The sequence below is a fragment of the Centruroides vittatus genome, unplaced genomic scaffold (genome assembly GCF_030686945.1).
Source record: "Centruroides vittatus isolate TY-2023 unplaced genomic scaffold, ASM3068694v2 scaffold_946, whole genome shotgun sequence".
In the NCBI taxonomy this organism is placed as follows: domain Eukaryota; kingdom Metazoa; phylum Arthropoda; class Arachnida; order Scorpiones; family Buthidae; genus Centruroides; species Centruroides vittatus.
Window position 1 is genome coordinate 38,292 of NW_027122723.1, and position 23,222 is coordinate 61,513.

Consider the following 23,222-nt stretch of genomic DNA (forward strand, 5'->3'; position numbering starts at 1 on the left):
TAATATGTTGGTGTATACTTACACGCTATTGCAAATTTTAACAAAAAGTAATACATTTTACTCACTCATAAGTGGATGTCAATTCTTCGGCAACTGTACGAGTGTGCAAAATTCCATCTCTTTTCTACAATTAAGCAAAAGAGGAAAACGAAGATTGAAACATTAATACAATGATTAAAAATACTTGACAAAAACATTAAATCTACAATTAATAAAATTTTACGTACTTGGACGATGACAACATTTACTACAACATTTTCTGGCAAACGGACCGGTGCTCTGAAGTGTCTAGCCAGAGCAACGAGAAGATGAAGTATGGCGACGACATTTTTGGAGTGTACGGCTAAAAACATTTATATCTTAAATTAAAAGCCCACAGAAATACTTTTAATATAAACGTATGCCACTCACAATCGACGCTCCATTTCAATTGATTCCATCTTGCCAATCCCAATACCTTATTAGCTGCATCTAGTACGGTTTTAAGTTTCTGCTTCTGGCCTTCTTCGGACTGCGTGACTTCTACCACATCTAATTTAACTTCCGTCAATTTTTCTATAATATGGAAATTTTAAACACTTTAGAATTGCAGATGTTGGCAAAGTAACTACATTGAAATTGCATACCTAATAACTTTTGAAGAATCTGACCGTCATAAAGATCCTCCTCAATATCTTTCACAATAATTCTCTGATCGGCCAACTCGTCATTTATCCAATCGATCAGTACCCTCATTAGTTCTTTCAATTTTGCATCTTCGTAAGAAATGGGCTCGATCATAGACCTCTCTTCGTATTCATCTAAAACAATAATACATTAAAAATACCACCCAAAAAACGTTTCTCGTCATTTTTAAACGTGGCAAAGAAGTACTCGCCAGCTCACCTAATATGTAATCCTGAGGAGGAAGATCGGGAATGGTAGGACTACCAGGAGAATCGATAGCATGTTTTCCTTCTGCCTGCAGTTCAGTGACTAAAAGAAACGTTTTATTCAAAAAAATGTTCTATTTAATTACAAAATCTTAAGTCAATTTGGAATTGAATATTTTGAATCACAATTAGTATTATGATTCCAAATAATCAATTTTAATACACAGTAATCAAAATAGAATTTTTTTTATTTACTTAAATAGATCTTACTCTATGTTATTACTTTATATATATTTCTTCATTAGTATTTACTAAATTATTAATTTGGCATTTATATCGTCATTCTTCTGGAACAAAGACGGAACATACCAAGGGACATTCTGATGCCACCAATACTGTATTGATAGAGAGTAATTTTTGGACTTGGTAACTTGGTCCGATACCGGTATTGATACTTTACGTCGAGTATCGGATCCAGCACAATTACATTTTTCACAGATGAGTAAGACCTGACAGATAGATTTTGCAACCGAATCGGAAACCAAAACAGAATTTATACTATTTCGCGTCAAGTTAAACTTACATAAAAAATATTAACGACCAAAAGTCAATAAATGTATTATACCAATCTTCATTTCCAGAATCTATTGGGTTGTCCAGAAAGTAATTTTGGTTTTTTTACCACCAGGGGGAGTAGTTGTATTTTTATCAGCCAACTTCATTCTGAACCGCATTGTCATTATATATTTTGAAAGCTGACATTTCAAGACTTATTTGCAAAAAGTTTTGTTTGATTCTATGCAATTGTTTTTTTTTATGTCCCGTCAAATATGGAAAATCAAAAGCATAATTTTCAGCATATTTTGCTTTTTTATTACCAAAAACATTAAGAATGCCATTCAAGCAAAAAAAAATTATGTGATGCATAAGGAAAAGACGTGTTGAGAAAACGACAGTGCCAAAACCGGTTGGAAAAATTTCCTTCCCGCAATTTTGATACAACAGATGCACCATATTCCAGAAAGCCAATCGAAGCCAACAAAGACTAAATAGAGATATCAAATGAAGCAAACTGCCAAATAACAACACAAGAAATCGCTACGAGACTAAAGCTGTTGAATTCAACCGTTTGCGATCAAGCAAAACGTCTTGGTTTCATTTCAAAGCTCAACTCATACAGATTCCAAACGTTCCTAAAGAAAGAGATTTGCTCTGTCACAACGACATCTATAATTTGCTTCCGAAACTTCAAGAAAACGATCTATTTTTGAAGCAAATCATAACCGCAGAGAGAAACGGGTTGTTTACGACAACATCGGCTCAAAGCACTTCAAAAGCATACATTCATCAAAAGAAAACAACTCTCTCCGTTCGGTGGGATTTTAAGGGAATTGTTTTTTTAGCTTCTACAGGACAATTCCACAATTGGTCAAAAGTGTACTGTCATCAACCAGACAAATCGAGTGATACCATCAAACTCAAAAGGCCAGAACCGATCAACAGAAAAGGTGTAGAGTTTTGCCACAATAACGCCAGCCTCACAAGTTCGGTAACTCGTCGGAAGCCATCACGGCCGGAACGAGACATGCCGCCACATCCAACACCCTCGGATTATTACTCGTTCCAGTCTTTACAAAATTTTTTATACAGTAAAACATTAGGAGGACGTCAAAAATCACTCTGATCAGTTTTCTGTAATCAAAAATCAGGGATACAAATTCCAACGATTCCTATCGGCGCCAGTTGCCGCCCGTCTAAAATACATCGAAATAACGTTACTATGGAAAACGTAAGAAACATTCCCGGGTGGGTGTTGGCTAATGTTACGTCACACAAATTGTTTTCGTTAACCTAATTTTCCGAACGCCCAGGCCAGAAACGTAATCGAGATATTCGTTTCGTCGTACGGACGACGAAGCCAAAACCAACGGACGATTTATAAATCAAAGATAATTAAATAAGTTTAATGAAACGGATTGAGAATAAGCCGAGAAGACCGACCCCCGTGCCGTCAGCGGAACCTAACATGGACAAATAAGGAGAAGGCGGCGCCACCTACGAGCAGATGGCGTCCGAAAGTGGCCGAGAAGGCCGAAAGCGGGAGAGAAGAAGAATAAAGCCAACGTCTACCTTCTTTTATCTTCTTTCTTCTTCCCAGAGTACCCAGATATTCCAGAAAAGACTCGTCTTTCTTCTTCTGCGGGGTAACGGGCCGCGGAGATTTGGGACGAGGAGACGCCATCAACCTCCAACGAATTTCGCTGATCGGCGCTAGGGGCGCGCCTCCGTCCGATTATAAATAGCGGTGACGTCGACGGATCGGTCCAATGGGGGACGAGCCCGTGGGAAGAATAGGATTCCGTAAAAGGACGTTTTCGGTGTTTTTTTGTTTTTTTTTTTTTTTTTTTTTTTGGCTGAATAATTTCTTCGTCGAAATAATGAGTAAGAATTGCGGCACGGAGCGGAAGGAGGAAGTCGTCCGACGCTTTAACTCGCTTTCTGCGCTTCCGTCTTAAGCGGGAAATAGATACGGCTGGGTAAAAATAGTAACCCACCATTATCTCGGAAATTTACTTTTAATTAGTCGTCGCAGAGACGCTTTTCCGGTTTTAATTCGTCGGCCGAAAAAACAAAACGATAAGAATTCCTAAAGATTTTTCCACCCGTCCGAATTCGATCCCGGGTGCCCCAGAGGGGTAGGTTGATACCTTTTTTTTTTTTTTTTTTTTAACTCTTTCCGCCCTGTGGGCACTAAGAAGGCCTCTTTTAGAAGGCCCATTATGGGTTCGGCCAGGCCCACAATGGGACGACCGGGTGGTGAGGGACGGGGCCCGACATATCCGAACGGACCACCCCCGAAAAATTCCTGGGGATTTTCGACCCGTTCGGATTCGATCCCGGGTCCCCCAGAGCGGTAGGCTACCACCTTGACCGCTCGGCCATCCGGCCGTAGGTTGATACCTTGACCGCTCGACTTATCCGGCTGTTCTATTATTATTGTTATTATTATTATCAGTCGCGACTTATGTCAATTTATTTATTATTTCAAAATACGAATTGTATTTCCCGTAATTTATATCTGTTTCTTTCAGACGTTTTACTGCCTCGAGACCGCCGACAGTGACCGGGTCCTAGAAAATATTTCGTAAGCACCGTAAGGAAAACAGTAAGTAAGAGAGGAGAAAAATCTCAAATTCACGAATAAAAAAAAAATAAATAAAAGTGCCGAAATTTTAATTTTTTTGAATCCGGTCCCGGGACTTTTTCTCGGTCGAGCGAAGTGAGCCGATTCTTTCTGGAAGTAATGCTTTCGAAAGCGTAAAATAAAATAGGTAAAATTACGGAGAACTGTTTCTATTGGAATTTAATTATTAAATATTTTCAAAAAGCTATGGTAATTATAGTAGCCGATAATGTTTAAGATGATATTAGCGTGGCCCGAATATAGCCGCGATTTGTATCCGTGAGAAAATCGCAGGTACTGGTGATATGACCGTGTGTTGAGGTCTACGTCCGAAATGAAAAAAAGTTCTAAATATTACTTGTATTTTGTTAAATTTTTATAGTTGAAATTTGTGCTCTTTCCTCCTTATGTGCACTAAGGTAGGTTTTTTCCATACCCGTCGCGGGTAGAAAAGGAACTGGCCGTTCGAGGTCGGTCCGGACCGATGATCCCGGGAATATTTCGAGGGTCGTCGGTCCCGGAAAAGTCGGATTCCGTCTGTCGCCTCCCGGCCGGGATTTAGTAAGCTCTCATTTCTGGCAGAACGGAAAGAGCCAAGATAAAAGGAACGTTTACAACCCGTGAAATATTTTCCAATATTTTCAACTAAAGCATTTAGTATTTGAATTATTGTATTTCTCGTACTTATTTATGAATATTCCGATCGGCGTCGGGCTTCAGCACTTGGGGAAAATATTTTAAATACTAATACTACTGTTGTTTGTCGACTGATGGTACGAGGAGATAAAACGCGTGGTCGATCTGCAAAACACGGCTGTTTCCCAGAGAACTTTTATGGGAAATTGGCTCCTATTTAAGAGTGAAGACACCCCCGAAAAATTTACCTCACCGGGACGTCGGCGAGTGCCGACCCTCCGCCGACTATCGGTGTTCGGTAGTTTTAATTACTCGGATACCGAAGAGCCAGTTTGTTGTTTGTACTCGAAATACTATTTATATCGATATTCGGTATTTAATACCGCAAATACGAACTTTGCGACTTGTTATTTGTATTATATATAATTGAGTTTTAGTATTTTGTGCAGCTCCTTTCCTAAAATCGGATGTAAAGTGTGCCTGGCCAACGGTGACTACTCAGCGCCACTGGCTCCATTCGCCGCTCGCCAGAACTGTGGTTCAACTCACCGTTTATTACATAGCAGTTATCTCCATTGTACCTCTTCGCAATTAAAAACCTTTGCACAAAATATTCAGTTCAAAAACTTTCAGTAGAAGACGCTTTTCGGGAAATGCACGAAACAAATCTACAAAAACGCATTTATTTGTTCCGCCCTGAGAACACCTACAAAGGTCATTTACAGATGTAAGGGATGTGTACCCCATCGTTCCTATGTAAAACTTGCAGGTCACAGAGAATTCGTTCTGCAGCCGACCGCAACCGCTTTCTAGTGATGCTTCACACTTGTAGTGTAAAACGACCCTTTAAGTCTGCCGAGATTGCAACGTTTCCGGAATAAACTGCATTTCTTAATGGCCCACAACCAGAAATCCCGTGTCGTTTTCGTCGATTTTGTTCATAATTTTTAAAATAACAGATTAAAAAGATCCTACAAAACACAGTAGGAAAGTAATAGTTTTGAGTAAAACAGTCATTTTGCAACAAATGAATTTCATAAATTTTTAAACGACCGCAACACGGCCTTAAAATAGCCGTTGTTGTATTTACTATAATTTTGTAAAAACAAAGCACGTATACAGCTAACTAGTATTTAATTAAAATACGTCGTATTTTATACTAGTTACCTACGCAGTTAACTAATTTTTACGTTGTTAGTAATCATCTTTAGTAACAAGTAGGATTACGAGAGTATTAGACCAGGAATGTATTGGTAAATTAAAAAGTGCCAGAACGCTAATCGACACTCCGAATTTGAATCGCCACAGTGTACGGAGTTTTGATAAGCCAAGCGCAACTTCGTGGCGTAATATCTGCAAAACCGCTTAAATATGCCAAAAAAAAAACTATCTGTATACAGGTACAGTATCCCTGGTACAAAACGGCATTCCTACGACACGGTTTAGCTCTAGCACGGTTCGAGAATTGGAGACGTCCTCCTACAAAACATCGCAATTTTTAAGTGTAAACACCGTCATTCGATTTTTTATTCGGACAAGCATCCGTATTTGAAAATTTCAATATTCTAAAATCTATGGGCAGTAGCGTTTCAAAGCCTTTGGGCAGTTTTCTTTAATGAGAATCAACTGTACAATATTTCTTTTTCCTACTGTACTTTCCCATAAACTAGATGTCCCTGTCGTTAGTGATAGTGCTCTAAATCAGTGTTTTTCAACCGCCGGTCTGCGAAAAAATTTTACCGGTCTGTAGAAAAATATCTGACTACTGAAGTTGGCGTAGTTGAATACGGGTGACATTTAAATAGTAATCTAGTAGTGTTTGGATCCTTCTTGGAATGTTACGTACGGTAACTCCAGATAAGCATAAATAAGCATACAGTAATTCATAGTCGCTTATAATTACTTGGTACGAGTAAAACTAGCCATAATTTTACCGGTCTTCGATGACAAAAAGGCTGAAAACACTGCTCTAAATGATCCCAAATTTTTTTCGACTGAGGTACGTAATCTAAAGCCCAACCTAAATGTTTAATGATCACAAAGTAACAAGAGCTTCGTCCCATTGAAGAAAAAAAGAAAAAGTATCAGAGCGGCCCTCCGGAACGACTATAGTACTGTATTAGATACAGGAAATGTATTGTACAAAAGTATTGTAAAAGTGTAAAATATTTACGACAAAAAACTATTGGCAGATTTTGACGGACATTTTGTAAGAAGAACGGAAAAGAATCACTTACCTCTAGTCCGGAGCAGCAGCCGAGTTTGCAGATTCTCGTCGGTGACGCTGAGAACGACTTCCGAGTCCGACGGAACGTAACCAGAAGCGTCATCTTCGTTAGCCAAATCTCCCGTCCCAGGTCTACTCCCGTCCGGAACGGGTTCCGACGAAAACTCGACGTCGGCCGGAATTCGAGCGGATACCTCCCGACCGGGTGGGCTGTGGGGTGGCGATGGGAGGCGGTGGTGGGTGGCGTTGTCATCCATTACCTGTAAACGATAACCAAAAATGGAAAGGAGGACGGATGGCCACTCGAACCGGTACAGAGACGAGACAGGTTCTCGTATCTTTCGGTACTTTCCTGTCTCTGTTACGTATTTATAACAGAGGAAAAATGTGGCCATCGGTCAAAAAATGACCACCGAAGATTTTTACATTTTTTGGGGACCTTGAAACGTCGAGAAATGCCAAAAAAAACAAACTTCAGGTTCTTTTCGTATGTGTGGATGTTAGTGTGTGTCTGTGTAGGGGGCACGATTTTGTTCATTATCTTTGAAGCTTAATAACCACCATGCTTTTGTTGAAAATTTCTGAAATTTTGCAGGAAGGTTTGTATATTGGCTAGGGGGATCGATGCTGTAAAATTTTGTGGTTAAAGGTCGACGAGGTGGGGAAATAAAGAGGTCGTGTGTCAAATCATGAGTAGGATCGGACTTAATGACGATTTTACTCGTTATTAGCATTTACAATTTTTTTTTATAACCCATCTCTACCCTAATAATTAAGTATTTTACACAACACTCGCAGTTTTAAAGGTCTCCGGGAAAAGTTAAGCAACTCATTGCTGGATTTTTTTATTTATATTGTAACATGTGTTCTGTTTATATATTCCTTATGAATCAGCGGTCACTTAAGATGGGAATTTTATTGAATTCGCATTAAAAATATTGAATTCCATTCGTAATTTCTCTTAAAATTTCTCGTTACTTACGGGAAGTAAGTTTTTGCAGACTTCCAAAACTTTTTTTATTTAGAATTATAACTGCTAGTGTACAAGTGTGAGTTTATGAAAGAAATAAGTTATAACAATAAGACAGTAATAGCTCCTAAAACTTTCAAATTATCTATAAAATATTGGGTGTTTTTATATGTAATATTAAATTGAATACCTCTAGTCCTTCTGTTTACAAATATTAATTATTTCGTTATTATCCTTCTTGGACTATAACGTCTTTTTTGAGGCTTATCAAACCTGGATACCGGTTTTCAGATTTTAATTTTTATTTAACATTAAAATGCAATGCTTAACAATTTTTAGAATGAAATTCAGCCTTTTAATAAATATGCATTTCGGCATTACGTCCTCATCAGTTGCTGTTCTGGGCATGAATTAATTTAAAGAATAGGAAGGATGAAATAAATGTAAAATCAATGAAAGATTAAATTGTCGTAATTGTGGAGAAAGGATACAATATAAATCAATAGCACGGAAGTTTTAATACGTGTTAATTCAGTACGGAAAAACTGCAATGCAAAAAGACTATGCTAAATGTGATATGAAGATGGAATAAAAAAAACCTGAGAAAAGCATGAAAAATGAAAAAAAATGATTTTAATAATTTATAGTTAATGTATTTTAAGTGTTTGTATAAATATACTAGCATATCCAGTATGTGTTGGATTTTTTTACAGTATGTCTGCAATGTCCAATATACTCATTTATACAACAGAACAGTCTACTAAATATAAACTGATAATGGTGTAATGCCGAAATGCATATTTATTAAAATGCTGTTAATCCGAATAAGAATTTTATTTAGACTTAATAAACACTAATGTTGTGTGTTTTTTCTCAAAGACACTTGGCAAGTTTTCTATTAAATATCTTTATTCATTCATTCAACCAGAATGAATAAAGATATTTGATAGAAAACTTGCCAAGTGTCTTTGAGAAAAAACACACAACATTAGTGTTTATTAAGTCTAAATCATAGAACAAAACAGAGTTTCATCAAACAGAAGAATTTTATTGTAAAAATTGTTAAGCATTGAATTTTAATGTTAAATAAAAATTAAAATCTTTAAATCGGTCTCCAGGTATGATAAGCCCCAAAAAAAGACGTTGTAGTCTTAAAAGGATAATTGTAACGAAATAATTAATATTTCCTGTTATATTTATTGAACGCATTGTAATTCGTGATATGTATTCTATATCAGTATAAACTCTATATGCAAAATATATCATATACATTATGTACAGTTTTATCGGAGCCGATAGATGTACAGTACTGCTCTCAGCTACATTCTAGAGTTAATGTGTCAGGTTGCCGATAGCTAACGCTCGAGTCGCTTTGCGGCGAGAAGTTGGTTTATCCATTTGGTTAATAGATAGTTTTACTGTTTTCAAGCAATTTTGTAACTTTCTCTGCCAGAAAAAATAACAAGAGAATGCCGAATAAGTGTTTTGTGACGGGTGTAAGTTTAGCTACTGTATAAATCTAGTGAGAAGCGACTTATTTTTACACCACTTTCGAAGTTCAATAAGTGGAAACGTATAATTTCTCAAAAAGATTTACAACTCACAAGGAAATCGTGAATATGCATTTTGATGAAAGGTTTCTGATTAAGAATTGTGCATATAATTGAGGCTAAAAGAGTTGATATTCCTTGTGAAAAATGGCAACTAACACAGAATGCTTATCCTTTGATTTTTACAAATTGCCCGTTATATTTGTGAGATAAGATTCCTGAACATTTAATTAAAATTGTTTGCAGAAGTTTATCAACTATTATTATCCACCACTTTTCAGATATAGATAAATTAAATTAAAACTAAATTTTTTAATATAATATCGGGTTAATGCGAGCTTAGGCATACAAAATGGCGGCCGGAAGTGCCGCCATCTTGTTTGCACATGCAAATGTGCAAACAAGATGGCAACTGTCGAAAATAACCTAAACACGCCTAAATTTAATCGTTTTTAAAACTAAAAAATTGTTAAAACGTAAATTTGCAACTTACTTTTTCCCCTCCTTTCGGTTACTTTTCCTACTCTTGGACCAGAAACGAAAAATAAAAAAGTCATCATACTACCTATAAATTCGTTCATGGACGATGTGAATTACAAGTTTCTATACATCAGTGGTTCGAACCAAATTTGCCTGTATTGTACAGTACATAAAATTTACTCCTTTTAAGAACTGCAGTCCAACGATTCACATCACTCGACCTTTCATCGACGATAGGCAGCGTCGCCATAGAGGTTGGCACCTGCGATCCACGGCCACGTAGCCTTCCCTGTGTCGTTCACGTTGTCTTTCGTGTCGGAAATCACTGTTACATATCCTTTGTTATGACAAATTTACCACGTTTAACGCACATTTGCACACTTTAAAACACGTTTAAACACATTTACACACTATAAATGCAGATTTAAATCACGTTTAAACACATTCTCACATTTGCACAATTTTAAACAAGTTTAACACATATTTAACACATTAACACACTTTAAACGCAAATTACAACCGCAGATACACCCTTTAAAAAAACTTCTACCTCACTTACACAATGTTAACACACCTTTTACACACTTTTATGACATTTAACACGCATTAAACACATTAATGACACGTTTATCATGTTAATTACCATTCACAAACTTTCCTTCTCGATAACTTTTGTCTTCTAGTGAATTGTACACACTTTGAAAAATACACAGACACTACACTAAAAAAAAAAATAAAACCCCGTACATAATCCGACTACATCGCAATCAAAATTCTAAATTCACGTTATTCCTCATGTATCCAGAACAAAATTTTTTGACGGATCTTTGCATACGGATGCATCATTACTATCAGCGCCATCTACATTTCTTTTCTAAAAACACTTGCCATCGAGGCTACCGGAAGCGCCGCCATTTTGTAGCAGATAACTGTTTGTTTAGTTACGGCAACGCAACACGTCGCAGCATTTGGGCGATCTGCCTAGGGGTCTTTTTTAAGAGTAACTGGTCCCTATTTGGGCGTTTAAAATATTTCAAATGTTTATAGCTAAGTTTACAGCTATTACCGTCTTCGAGCCAATCTTGTCGCAAAGCGATTACAGCGTTCGAAGTGGCGTAATAAATATCAGTATTTGAGAGACCAGTATAGCTATCGATTCTGTTTTTATACTACATTGCCCATTGTGTCATATACTCTGGTCGTTTGTGGTTCGACGTCTCACTTAGTAATCGATCGACGATCCGCGTCTTAATAAAAAAGTACGAATTACGACAGTTCGAGCAGTTTAATTTTGGTCAAATCTGGTTTTGGAAGATAGACAGAGATCCCGAATTTGCGCGGACGAAACGAACAGCGTGGGAAAGAAGACCACCAACCAACGTCATCGTCTCCAAAAATTTAAGAGTCCGGACTCCGAATCTAACTAAAAGAACCGCAGCTCTGGGAAGCTGGTAATTATGACCAGTTTGCCATAAAGTAGTGTATTCCTATACAGTACTTTAAAAGTTAATTAACGTTTGTGATTTTAGCAATCGTATTACAAGCGACAGATTTAAACTTTCGCAAGAATTTCCAAGGTTACGAAGGTTACGACGTTTAATTCCGTTAATTCGACGGTATGAACCAATTTACAACCGAAGTCATCGAAGAAACAAACTCTAGCACCATTAGTGAAAATTAGCGCCTCTTAATTACCACAGATTATAGCCCCCGCCGGTGTACCGATTCCATATCTGATCTCGTGTCTCTAATGCTCCGTTCTTCGTGGCAGGCTTTTTAAAATAAAATACCTAAAATTGCTTCACATCCTATAAGCGTGTCACTAGCATACATCTTCGCTCTTACAAATCGAGCGGCTCGTCTCCCGGGGTGCTCGAACAACGCCCAACGTCAGCGAGTTTTGCCGTAATGCATACAACCCCACACGATACAAATTCCCGGTCATTCTCCGCACACGTTAAAATTTAGAAAGTTCTTCGTTTGTACGCGAAGAACAAAAAAAAAGAGTCCGGAAAGACCGGCAGCGCAAAGTGGCTCTTTATTAGGGAAGGTGCCGATCCTCTTTTTTGGGCAAAGGCACTACCCAAATTCGGATCGGAGGTAGAAACGAGGGGTGGATCGAGACGGCCGTGGAAATTCGCGCCCGACTCTCACGCCGAGCGAAAGAGGCATCCGGAAACGATTTCTCCGTCAGAGAAAGGACTATCTCTATCTCTTACCTGCATGGAAAAGCCGAGGCTGGAACGGTCGCCGGTCCAGGGTCTGCCGTTTCTCTCTGTCTAATAAGACAAAATGGCCGCTTCTTCCGGAAGGCCGTCGACTTCCTTCTTCCCGGAAATTCGCTCTTTACGCCATTTCCCGAACGTTTTTATAGGTTAAACCCAGACGAGATACGTAATTCCTTATCCGTGGACTAAAATACTTCGTTGTCCGGAAAATATCCTTATTATATTGACATTTTCCCAGCGAAATTATTTAAATAAACTATCATTTGAAGATTAATAGTTGCAATTATGATTTTGGTCATGTTTCAAAGGTATGAATTATTATAATAAAAATCAGAAATTAACTACAGTATTTCGTTTTCTACGTCCCCTACATTGTCGACGATTTTGGGTCGTTATAATTTTTTTTGTTTTCTTTGATTGTTAATAAAAGGTTACCGTCGTTACCTGTTATCTTGGGACCTTTCACGTCATACAAAGATTATTTCTAAGGCGTCTTCGATCGGGAACGTCGATGCGTATCAGAATAATATTCAACTGCATATTGAAGATTGAAAACGTTTATTATATATTAAGTAAATAAAAATAAATTGCTAGATTATAATTAAAAAGTAATAAGTCGTTCGTCGATAATTGTTGAAAAAGTGAGCAAGCGATTTTTCATAATAGTACCAACGCAGAGGTGCTTCTAGTGGCAAAAAGAAATTTACATGGATGATGGGAAAAGTATGGAAAAACTTTACAAAAATCAAGTTTTAATTATAAACTTACATTTACTAGTAAAACTTATAATGAAGATTCATTTTTGATCTTTCTGATATAATATTTTGATTGTTTACATACCATATTTCATAATTATGTATCTAATTAGTTAAATACTTTGATAAATTCGTTTCTCGTGTGCGTTACGGTGAACAAAACATTTAGAAATGTTCTCGGTGTAGATGGCAGTATCTGTTTTTGAAAATAACAATGTTGCGGGACAAATGCTCGCATACTATAGTGGAGCAAAAGTGTTCTTTTTTAATTAATGGACACCCCGGTTTTTTACGGGTGATCGACCGTCATCGCTGGAAGGGGTGGTCAAATTATGACGATATCGACGATGAATAAAGGATTCGTCTTGCCTCCGTACGGAGCGACAATTTATCTTTGAATCTCCCGGGTAACTCGCAAGGAACGTGGCTACACTGCGTACAAGAGCGCTAGTTGGAGGAATGGCAGATTGCTGGCTGTCTTTCTCGTATGGCCGGGCCGACTAAAGCTAAAGATTAGGCTGATTATGAACAGCCTACCGGTACACTCCCATGCCTATGATATTTTCTCGTGGTCATAGATTTGGCTAATTGCTGTATGCCTACAGTCCACGTTGTTACAGCAGAATCCTCGGTGCTGCTGCTATCGTCATCCGCTCTCTTTGGCAAGTGTCGCTCTGTAAGATACAAATTCAGTTTATTATAATTGTGATTTGCCAATCACGAGCGGTTTGTGAAACAATTTTATGGCTTACATCAAATAAATTTTGGTGTCTCTAAGATAGATAGATGGCCGAAGACCGCATCTTTAATTAATGTTGAAGAAAAGCGGCAGTGAAAAATTTCAACAAATAACTTTTAGTAATTAAATTGCTCTTATTGGTTGATCATGGACATATTCTTTTATGAATTATGTTGATGTTCTTTTGTTTTTGGTCGATATACAAACTATCGCGCTTGAGTCATCTTCGGTTAATTACATCTGAGAATTCTGAAGAATTTTTCATCACCCAGGCACATTCAAATCACCGCAAGCGACAGAGAAAAGTGGAAATGGGTAACGCGATACAAAAGCAACGTAAATATGACTTTTCGTATTCGCAACTTGGATTTACATGCCCGCAGACGACAAACACTCCTTTCCACAATGTGTTATCTGCAGTGAGATTTTGTCAGATCATTTCATGAAACCTTCACTTCTGTCGCGATATTTCCACTAGGATCTTGTGAAGAAGCTGACTCAATTTTCTGAAAGGGAGTACAAAGAACTGAAAGTGAGAGAAGCTGTTTGCATCAGTCAACATCGTCAGAGTTAAACAGACGCTAAAGGCATCTTATCTTCTCAGATACCGTGTGGCTAAATCACCAAAGTCATATAGTCATATAGATGTAATAGACATTGTGGAATGAATGTTGGTGGCAAAGCACGAAAAAATTGGACCCCATATCCAGTGGCGTAGCGTAGTGGGGGCGGCAGGGGCGGCCCGCCCCGGGCGGCACTTTTAGGGGGCGGCAAAATTTCACATTAAATAATAATATTATCTTGTAAAAATTTTTGTAATAAATGTGATTATTATATTGCAAAACATGTATACATGACTTTTTTGTTTGTAACCTGTACAATACACAATAATGATGATTGTTCTTGCCGAAAAGTTTTTTTAGAATTACTGTATATTTTAGTCTTTTAAATTGAGATACCTAAATAAGAGGGCGGCGAAATTTTTCTCCGCCCCGGGCGGCTGACTCCCACGCTACGCCACTGCCCATATCTTCTTACAATGATTCTAATTCGTGTCGTATTCACGACATGGCAGATAGCGTTACGTGCCAACTGATGGACCGTATTAAGAATATTTTGTACTATGTGTTTCAAATCAACGAGTCAACCGATGTAGCTGGATTAGCGCACGTTTTAGTTTAAGTACTGTACAGTGTGTACTGTACAGTACCTAAACTAAAACGATCAAACGATTAAAGTCAGGAAGATCTCTTTTGTCCAACCGTTAGAAAGTTCGTTAAGAGAAAACGACGTTTTCTCCCTCGATAATTTCATAACCAAAAATGGCATTGGATGGTCCAAACGCGTAGGATTTGCACGGACAAAGAATAAGGCCAGTGGACAGGAAGTTAGGACAGGAAGGACAGTGAATTCGTCAGTCACATTTAAAACGTAGCCTCCGAAGCAAATTGGATACTAATATTGTACTATTCACCGAGAAGCATTGGCCACCAAGCAAATGCTTTGCGAACTAGCAAACTGCCTTCAATGAAGTGGTCAAAATTGTCAAGTTTTTAAAATTAGGCCCGTGAATGCAAGGTGTTGCCTCTAGGTGTAACGAAATGGGTAGCTGGCATGTAACAGTAGTGTTGTCCACAGACGTCCGCTGACTCTCGCGAAGTAAAATATTGATACGTATAATGGAACTACGTAATGAACTTAAATTTTCCTTTTGGGAGCATCCTATTGAGTTGGGCAATCGTCTTCTAGAATCAGTCTAGAATCTAGTTGTAGGATCTTTCAAATCTCACTCTTTTTGCCACGATTAGCCTGAGCACATCCTTCCACAAAACACACGTTCGTTGGCATCGTTATAAGTCGTCATTACCTAAATAGACTCAAATTGTATTCAACGGGTTGCGTATTTAGCAGATATTTTCCGCGGGCCAACGAAGAATCGCACACGGATACCGGTAAAATGTTTAGTTTACTTCGTCGATCACGCGACTGAAAGGAAAAATGCAGAAAAAACTACCGAGTTGCCGGTTAACGAATCGTCTTATTACGGAATGCTTATTTTTCTCAGATTCCCTTTGGTAAAGCCAATTAGCGAGAAATCGATCCCACCGCCATTTTTCTAACAATTTTCTGAAGCGGAGTTCTACGCTTTAGCGGATAAGAGGAAGCGGATACGGACGAAAGGACACGTCCTCGCGTCTTTCCATAAAAGTGAAAAACTCGTCTTTTGGCCTGGATCTTAGTCGGAAGCACCTTTTTTTCCTTTGATAATAGCCATTTTACGGCCTCGATTAAACTCATATAACAGGTTCCAATATTTAGCTTAACCGGAATAGAGAGGTAGAGGAAGAAGTGGCCGACCCTTTCGTCTGGCGCCGGGCAAAATACCGTTATTCCGGCGGTGGCTCATACGCCTGGGTATAAAGATTTCGTCGGTTCCGTTCTTTCGGTATTTCGAGTAAACCTTCGGCCTTCTTCCCGTAGCTAAACGTCGAGAAACCGGTAGGAAGTTACTCCGTAAACTAACCGACGGCGGTTCCTAATCTAGTCGAAGAAAGTAATTTCCTTAAATTACAAATTACTAGTTGGAAAAAGCGCCGTAATTAACATTTCGATTAATCGTACGGCTTTTCGTTTGGTCGGCAATGAGATGCGGCTTTAACTTGCCCAAAAGTCCGGATAATACATGGTTTCCTTTAATCGCCTGGGTAAAATTACTTACGTAGTCGAACAATAGTAAAATATTTTCCGAGCGCTTACTACCCGTGACAAAAAATTCGTCGGGAAAAATAATTATCCGACATTTATACCGTTTCCTACATCGTTCTCGGTCGATTCCTCGGTCGATTCCGGCGGTTTATTCAATTAATAACCGGCGACAAAAAACGCTACCGTTTAAAAATAGGCTATAATACAAAATTTCACATATAAAAAAATATTTACAACAGTCATTGTCTGACGTAATATTTCCATTGGTGTTTAAGTAAGCAAATCCAATTTACTGTACAATAAACGACGATTCGCATCGTTTGTTACCTTTTCTCTTTTGTTTGCGCTTAAAGTAAGGATTTAAAAAAAGAAATTGCCCGCGACGGGAGTTCCCGGAGGTCCGGAACTATTTCTCCTCCCACCATTTTCTCCTCCTCGTAACTACCGTTAGGTGCCAACATGTGCCACAGAGTCATTAGGAAGGGACGACTTTTAAGGGTCAACCGAACTATTACTAGTCTCTCTAATTGTAGTCCATCTTCGTAAGGACTACAATTAGTGCACGGAAGGTACGACCTGGTCTCGGTGACGCGCATAAATCGAAATCCCACGGTCCGGTACCGCATTTGGTTACTAGAACGTCGGTAAAAAGTCGTTGACGGCTTCCGCTACACGTTATTTCCGGAACCGGATAACGAGCAGTTTCCGTTTCCGAGCAGGAATATAACGTCGCTCGACGTTATATTCCGGCTGGGAAACGGACCCGATGGGGTGAGCCCCCTCCCAGTCCGGATCCGTCCCCGATTTAGAAAAGATTCCAGGCGGAAACGGAAATAAAAAGAAAACGGTCTCGCCCGATCGATCGGGTGGAAGGCGAAAACAATTAGCGGCCGAATTTCCGTAATTACTCGGCGGTAACCGCCAAACCGGCTTCTGTCGGTATTTATCGTCCCCCGCCAGAGGGGGAGAGGTAAGGCCTCGGCCCCTGCTCGATATCCCCGCCGAAATAGAAATATCCGACGAAGCGGGGATGAAAGGGGAAGCGAGTTGACCGGCGCGTAAATCTAAGAAGTCGCGAGCCGACCCGGACCCACCGATCGATTCTTTTTCGACGGGAAAAGAAACGGCGGTCGGTGTTAAGAAACGTCAATAAACACCAAGCGCGGTTTATCCAATTTATGCCAATTCTCTCGCGCTGTAGTAACTGGCCTTACCCCAACCGAAAATCCTTTACGGAATGTCGGTATTCCCAAGTCGATAGAAATCATTTTATTTTCCCGGAAATTTTTAATTTAGAGAAGGGAAACCTTAGATTCTGACCGACCCCCGACTGCTTCAGGTAATTAGTAGAATGATTATTAAAACGTGAAAAATCGGTATAAAACGGATAGGGTATTTTCAAAAAACTCATACTGAATCGAATCCTTTCTTCCAAAAAAGTGGTAAATTTCATCCCGGGTGCCCTTCCCCAACGAATACTCGGAAAGTTCTCGGACGACTCTTCTTCCGGAAACTGGACAGAAGAGGAGGATCTTTCCCCGAGTTTCCAAAGACCTTCCTTACTTTATATTCGCAGTTTTCTGGGAGAGGTCCGTCTGTCTCTTTCCCGCCTTCCAAATATTTATCGCCGACGACGATAAATATTTACAGTTCTAGCCCGGAATCCTGCCCCCGCCATTAAAATCTGCCACCGGTCCCTTCATCCGTCTTTCTCCGTTACTTTTATCCACCCGTTAGTAACCCGAGCACCTTCGGAGAATACGACCCCCGTCGTCGTCTCCGCTCGACCTGATAAAAACACGAAGTGGCCCCATACGGAAGCGCCGTCCGTTCCAAGAAGGGGAAGTGGCGCCATCCTCGGACGTTCCTCCCGGGACCGGCCACTTCGTTCTGGCCACCGTTTCGACAGAATCGCGGTCGACTCGTAAACGTCGTCGGCTCTTCGCCTTCCGCCCCTCACCCGCCACCCGTCTTCCTCCCTCTCCGGACCAATTCCTTCCGCCTCTTTGACCAAAAGGGGGACGGAATGTCTGGGTTTATTTAAAGCCCCGCACCGATTCCGGGAGCGCCGCTTACCTGGCGGAGAGAGAAAAGTGGTAGGCGGTGGGAGGAGATTCCTTTCTCCGGCGCTCTCCACGCTCCGTCGATCGACCGGAAGTGGAAAAAGGGCGGCCGCGTTCCGCCGGCCGCGCGCCGGTTTCTCGGCCCGCGTGCAAAACGCCCATATATCGAGAGCGCCGTCCGCCGTCGTCACTCGTCGCCCGTTCGCCGACTCCGACATGTCCGACTCCAAAGGTTGCTGCGGTGAGTACCTGTACCTTTTCTCCGTCTCCCACTCGCGCTCCTCCGCCCGCGGAAACCGCGGAGGGGAAAACGGGTGAGTGGTTTCTTTTCTAAATTGCGGATTTTGTCTTTGGGACAGACGACGCCAAAGACTGTTGCCGGGAAGAAGATGGCCGTCGGGAGGAAGGAAAGTGTTCGGGAGTGGAGGGATCCGACTGCTGCCACGCCGCCGATCCCTGTTGCGACCGGGAGAAGGAATGCTGCGGAGGAGACTCGTGCCGCTGCCCCGAAGGACGTTGCCCTTGCAAGTAGAAGCGGCTTCTTCCCGCTGCACATAATCCGGGTCTTCCTCTTCCCTGTTCCTAACATGTGATCTAATAAACACTTTTCGCTCTCTACCTCGTCTCCTTATTTACTCACGGCGCCGACACTGCGGTGGGGGAGGAAGGGGGAGAACGTTGGCCGTCGTTCGTTTCGCAACGGCGCTTATCTGCGTTTTGTTCGATAAGCGCCGATAACCGGGGGGAGGGGAGGGAAAAGCGTCCCGATTGACTCAGGTAAGAGCCGCGTCGGTGACGGCCGTCCCACGTTCTCCGAAAACGGACTTCCGGTTCCAGTCCCGTGGGGTAGATGCCGGCCTCTTCCGGCGACGGAGGACGGGCCGTCCCCCTTTCTGCTTCCGGTGGAAAAACTCTGAAGGGAACGACGCGGATTCCGCCTCGGAGGACGAGGGAGGAGCCAAATGGCCTTCGAATTCCGGGAAAATAACCAAAAGTTCTTTTCAGAATGAGACCTTCCTTCCGTTCGTCCGACCTCCGGATCTTTCTGTCGACGTGTCTGTGGGCGGTTCTGGTCTCGCGCGGCCGTTCGTGTCTGGAACGAAAAGATACGGGCTATCTGCAGATCGATTGCGAGGGAAATGGAAGTCTTCCCTCTTCCGTTTCTGGCGACCATCGACGTCTGGACCTGGCCAACGCGGAACTGGACCGAGCGCCCGACGACTTCTTCGGAGAAATCGACCCGGTTCGTCTCAGACTTTTCGCTTTCGAAGTGTACGACGACTTCCACCCGCGAACCAAAGGAGCCTTGCGAAGTCTGGAAGTTTACGACACGCGCTCCGTCTTCTCGTGGACGTTTTCTCCCCGACACCTGGCCAACCTGACGCATCTGGTGCTGGACAATGCGGGGGTGTATTTTGCGGGCAAAGGGCTGAACGAGCTGACTTCCCTCCGCTTCCTGGAGGTGCGCGACTCGTCCCTGGCCTGGACGACCCCCGACGGTTTCGCTAATCTGAAGGAGCTTCGTCTTCTGTGTCTGAGTGGCAATCTTCTGAAGACGTTCCGCCGGAACTACCTGCCCGACCCCGCTCCTCACCTTTGGCATCTGGACCTCAGGTAAGCTTCGATTGTTCGACGTCGACGGGTTTTCCGATCGGTAGAGAAACCGGAAGCGCGCGATGGTTAGGCGGCTCCAACCATTAAAAGTTAAAAAACACGTAGACCGTTTTCTTCCGGAAAACATAGGCTCGAGACAAACTGAGGATACTTTTGTAGCCAGTCTAAACGTCGGATTCTGCAGTTTTAACGTTTATCGACCGAAATTGAATTTATTACGGGGTAGTCGATAGGCCGCTGTGGGGTTTCCTTCCTCCAAGTGTCTCCCCGCGGCTCAAATAGCTTCTCCCACTTGTCCTTTTAAATGATTATAAGTTGCATGGAAGAGAAACTCTGGTCTCTGGCTCCCTTTTCGACGGAAGTAAAAATTTACAGAAAGTAAAGTAAATATTTCGGTACGGAAACGATAAATGGGAGGAACGAGTCTCGGCGCAGACATTTCGTCGTTTCTAACCGGTATTAGGAAGAAACGGACGAAGAACCGTCGGGAATGAAGTCAGTACCGGTTCACCGTGATCTCTAGATAACCATATGGTCGTGACACTTCTTTTGTTCGTCTAATTAAAATCGGCAAGACGTTATTTTTTGCCTAGTAGCGTTCCGATCGTATTTTGTATTATATACGTGGGAGAAAAAAGATTTTATCTGTTATCCATCTAGCGTGGTTTTCTGCCTTTTTTCACAGTAATTTAACTAAGGCGAATATAGATTTCTACGTTAAAAGTACAATATTTCTATCTAAAACTACAAATAATGATATTCATATTTTATTTTAGTTGAAATTGAGAAGAATATCCAGATCTTTGCACCTGGTTGTAAGTCATGCTACGCTATATAAAAAAGGTGATAAAAATCCATTTTTTAAGCCAAAAATCAGTCGAGTAAATCTGTGGAATCATCATTTACCGCGATTTGATGTAAAGTTAACTACAAAGTCAAATGTATGCCGCCTTCATTTAATGATAGGTTTTTGGAAACATTTAAGCACACAACTGGTGGTAATGCTGAGATTCCTAGTGGGAAGTGCGATTTAACACCCGACGTTATTCTCACTACATTCCATAATGTGCCTTCTTACTTATATAAAAAGTTACGAACTAAAAAACTTCACCATCAAAACAAAAAACGGCAATCAAATATGAATCGTTACAGCACAAGCCAGTTAAAAATACTACACATTCATACACTTTAAAATTTCCGTGACATTTATAAAACAGAATTCAAAAGTTGAAGTCGATTATTTTTTTTATTTTTTAGTGCCTGAATCGTCACATGGAAGCACATGTGAAATGCAATTAGATCCTTGTGTGGACAGATGCCAGAGCGGTTCATGGGCAGGAAATTTCTCCAGTTGCAATTTCTAACGAGTATGTTTATCCAGAAGAAGTATATTATTTGAAGCGTAAAACACAGGAAAAGAACGAAATCTAAATTTGCCGATGAGGAGAAGCGGGAGTTAAGATGAACTCCCTCTTCTTGTTACGAGGAATGAGGGGTGTAGGTGTGTTTCTCGACACCGAGACAATCACTTTTACGTAACAAGCCGTTTATTTGGAAAACAATGCTTACATAATTCCGGTGGAAAATTTCTTCTCTTTCTCTTACTCTAATATGAAGTATTACTCTACTATTACTCCAACTATTGTTTATAGTAATAGGAAAGATCTATACTGTTATAAACCTGAAGAAAGGTAGCCTGATGTGATGTTGCCGAATTGTGAACCCAAGTCGGAACGGAAGAAAGTGGAGATTCGTATTTTAGTGTGACGAATACTGACGGTTACTTAAGTACAATTTTATAGGGAGGTTTGTTTATTAGGAGGATCGATGCTATTAAATTTTGGTGATTAAAGGTCGAAGGGGTGGGGAGATAAAGAGGTGGTGTGTGTCTCCGGTAGGGTGGGACTTAATGGCGATTTTACTGGTTATTAGCATTACCGATTTTACAATTTCCAAACGCGCCCATAGTGTCGCGATCACAATTATCTATAAATCACGTACGTCCCGGTTATCGGACCGCCATTTTAACCGATCTCGGTAGTCTACAGCGCCAATTGGTTCTTTCGTTAACTGGGCGCTTCGAGCCGGCAGGTAGTTAGAGTTCCTGAATTCCAGGTAAAATGCTCCACGGAAGTCGAACCTTTATGGAAATGGGGCAAACTCTTGTTTATTCCATCGACCCGACTCCTCTTTATCTGTATGAAATGCAAACCTTTATCTATTTTCGAAGGAGTCGGGCGATAACAATTTAATGCGTAAGCGATAAAAGATAAGTATTTTCAAAGGAATGACGCGGTTTCTCTCTAGTTACCGGAATATTTGTATGGCTTTCTTTACATTAAATAGTCGATAGACTGAGGCGTCTATCGCCTTCCTTCCTTTCCACTATGGCGTAGGCACGGATTATGGTAATTGCCTCGGAAGCGTGGTACTTTTAGCCAACCCATTCTTTCGGTCGCGGCTTAAATATCGCGTCTCGGAGATTCCGACAGGACTTTTCGTACCCACCTTTCCTCTTTGCAGCTTCAACAGAATCGTGAAACTGCCCGCCGACTCTTTCGACGGCCTGCCCAGCCTGAGGGAGCTGAAGCTGGACCACAACCGACTCCGAAGTCTTCCTGACGAAACCGCGCTCCCTTCCCACCTGCGAGAACTCTGGATTCACGGTGAGTCCCCCGTTTCTTCTCTCTGAGATGGCGACGGAGTGGGAGGACCCGAAGAGGAAGGAGGAAACACTTCTCTGGGTTTTCCATCGACTGGAATTAATGGGAAAATCAGCCCAATCCCATTACTTTAATTTTCCTTCGTGATCATTTTGTTTTAAACACGCGTCGTTTCTGATTTTTCCTTTCTTTGATTTGCAGGTAACCCGCTGTGCGAAGAGGAAAAAGTAAGAAGTTGTTTGTGTTGCTACCCCCCTGACTCGCATCTTTCCTCCTGCCATCAATAAACGTGGTCGTATTTCCAATACTCCGAAGAAAGTGTTCGCCGTCGACTTTTTTGGGGGAAAAATTTAGTAGTTGTGGTTTGAACGTTTTAGTCCATTTTAAAATAAAACTCTTTTGAATTCTTAATTTTGTGTTTCGTTTCCGAAGTGTGCTGAAAAACAAACGGAGAGTAAATTACGAAGACCGCAAACCACGTGGACCAGGACCCGTTTCGGGTACTCCGGCGGTGGTCCAGGACCCATTCCTCCCT

At 41.0% G+C, this 23,222-nt stretch overlaps 2 protein-coding genes and 1 long non-coding RNA gene across 4 annotated transcripts in view; 2 read left to right on the forward strand and 1 right to left on the reverse strand.

Moving 5' to 3' along the window:
- Nucleotides 1–12,198, reverse strand: part of parvin (beta-parvin) — a 22,624-nt gene extending 10,426 nt beyond the window's left edge. The window contains exons 1-7 of one of the 2 annotated variants that reach the window (XM_067288994.1): nt 12,139–12,198; nt 6,930–7,179; nt 886–975; nt 627–800; nt 412–555; nt 228–343; nt 66–124 (exon numbers count right to left, since the gene is read on the reverse strand). In XM_067288994.1, the coding sequence (XP_067145095.1) occupies nt 66–124; nt 228–343; nt 412–555; nt 627–800; nt 886–975; nt 6,930–7,179; nt 12,139–12,144 (839 nt within the window). In that variant the 5' untranslated portion in view covers nt 12,145–12,198. Of the gene's footprint in view, nt 1–65; nt 125–227; nt 344–411; nt 556–626; nt 801–885; nt 976–3,002; nt 3,161–6,929; nt 7,180–12,138 lie in introns of those variants that run through there. The other variant, XM_067288995.1, reaches the window with a different exon arrangement.
- Nucleotides 12,199–18,392: 6,194 nt separating this feature from the next.
- Nucleotides 18,393–19,028, forward strand: LOC136990575 (uncharacterized). The gene is made up of 2 exons (XR_010883079.1): nt 18,393–18,651; nt 18,770–19,028. It is a non-coding gene; the product is annotated as an uncharacterized lncRNA (long non-coding RNA).
- Nucleotides 19,029–19,230: 202 nt separating this feature from the next.
- On the forward strand, nt 19,231–23,098 carry LOC136990611 (chondroadherin-like protein). The gene is made up of 3 exons (XM_067289007.1): nt 19,231–20,024; nt 22,548–22,690; nt 22,889–23,098. The coding sequence occupies exons 1-3, from the start codon at nt 19,417–19,419 to the stop codon at nt 22,972–22,974; spliced, it is 837 nt and encodes a 278-aa protein (XP_067145108.1). The 5' UTR covers nt 19,231–19,416; the 3' UTR covers nt 22,975–23,098.
- The last annotated feature ends 124 nt before the right edge of the window (nt 23,099–23,222 follow it).

What these genes read in the sequence shown, in the direction of transcription:
- LOC136990611 (XM_067289007.1), top strand. Translation starts at nt 19,417, where the DNA reads ATGAGACCTTCCTTCCGTTCGTCCGACCTCCGGATCTTTCTGTCGACG. An exon ending in CTTTGGCATCTGGACCTCAG is followed by an intron (nt 20,025 to 22,547) that starts GTAAGCTTCGAT and finishes TCCTCTTTGCAG; the next exon opens with CTTCAACAGAATCGTGAAAC. An exon ending in GCGAGAACTCTGGATTCACG is followed by an intron (nt 22,691 to 22,888) that starts GTGAGTCCCCCG and finishes TTTGATTTGCAG; the next exon opens with GTAACCCGCTGTGCGAAGAG.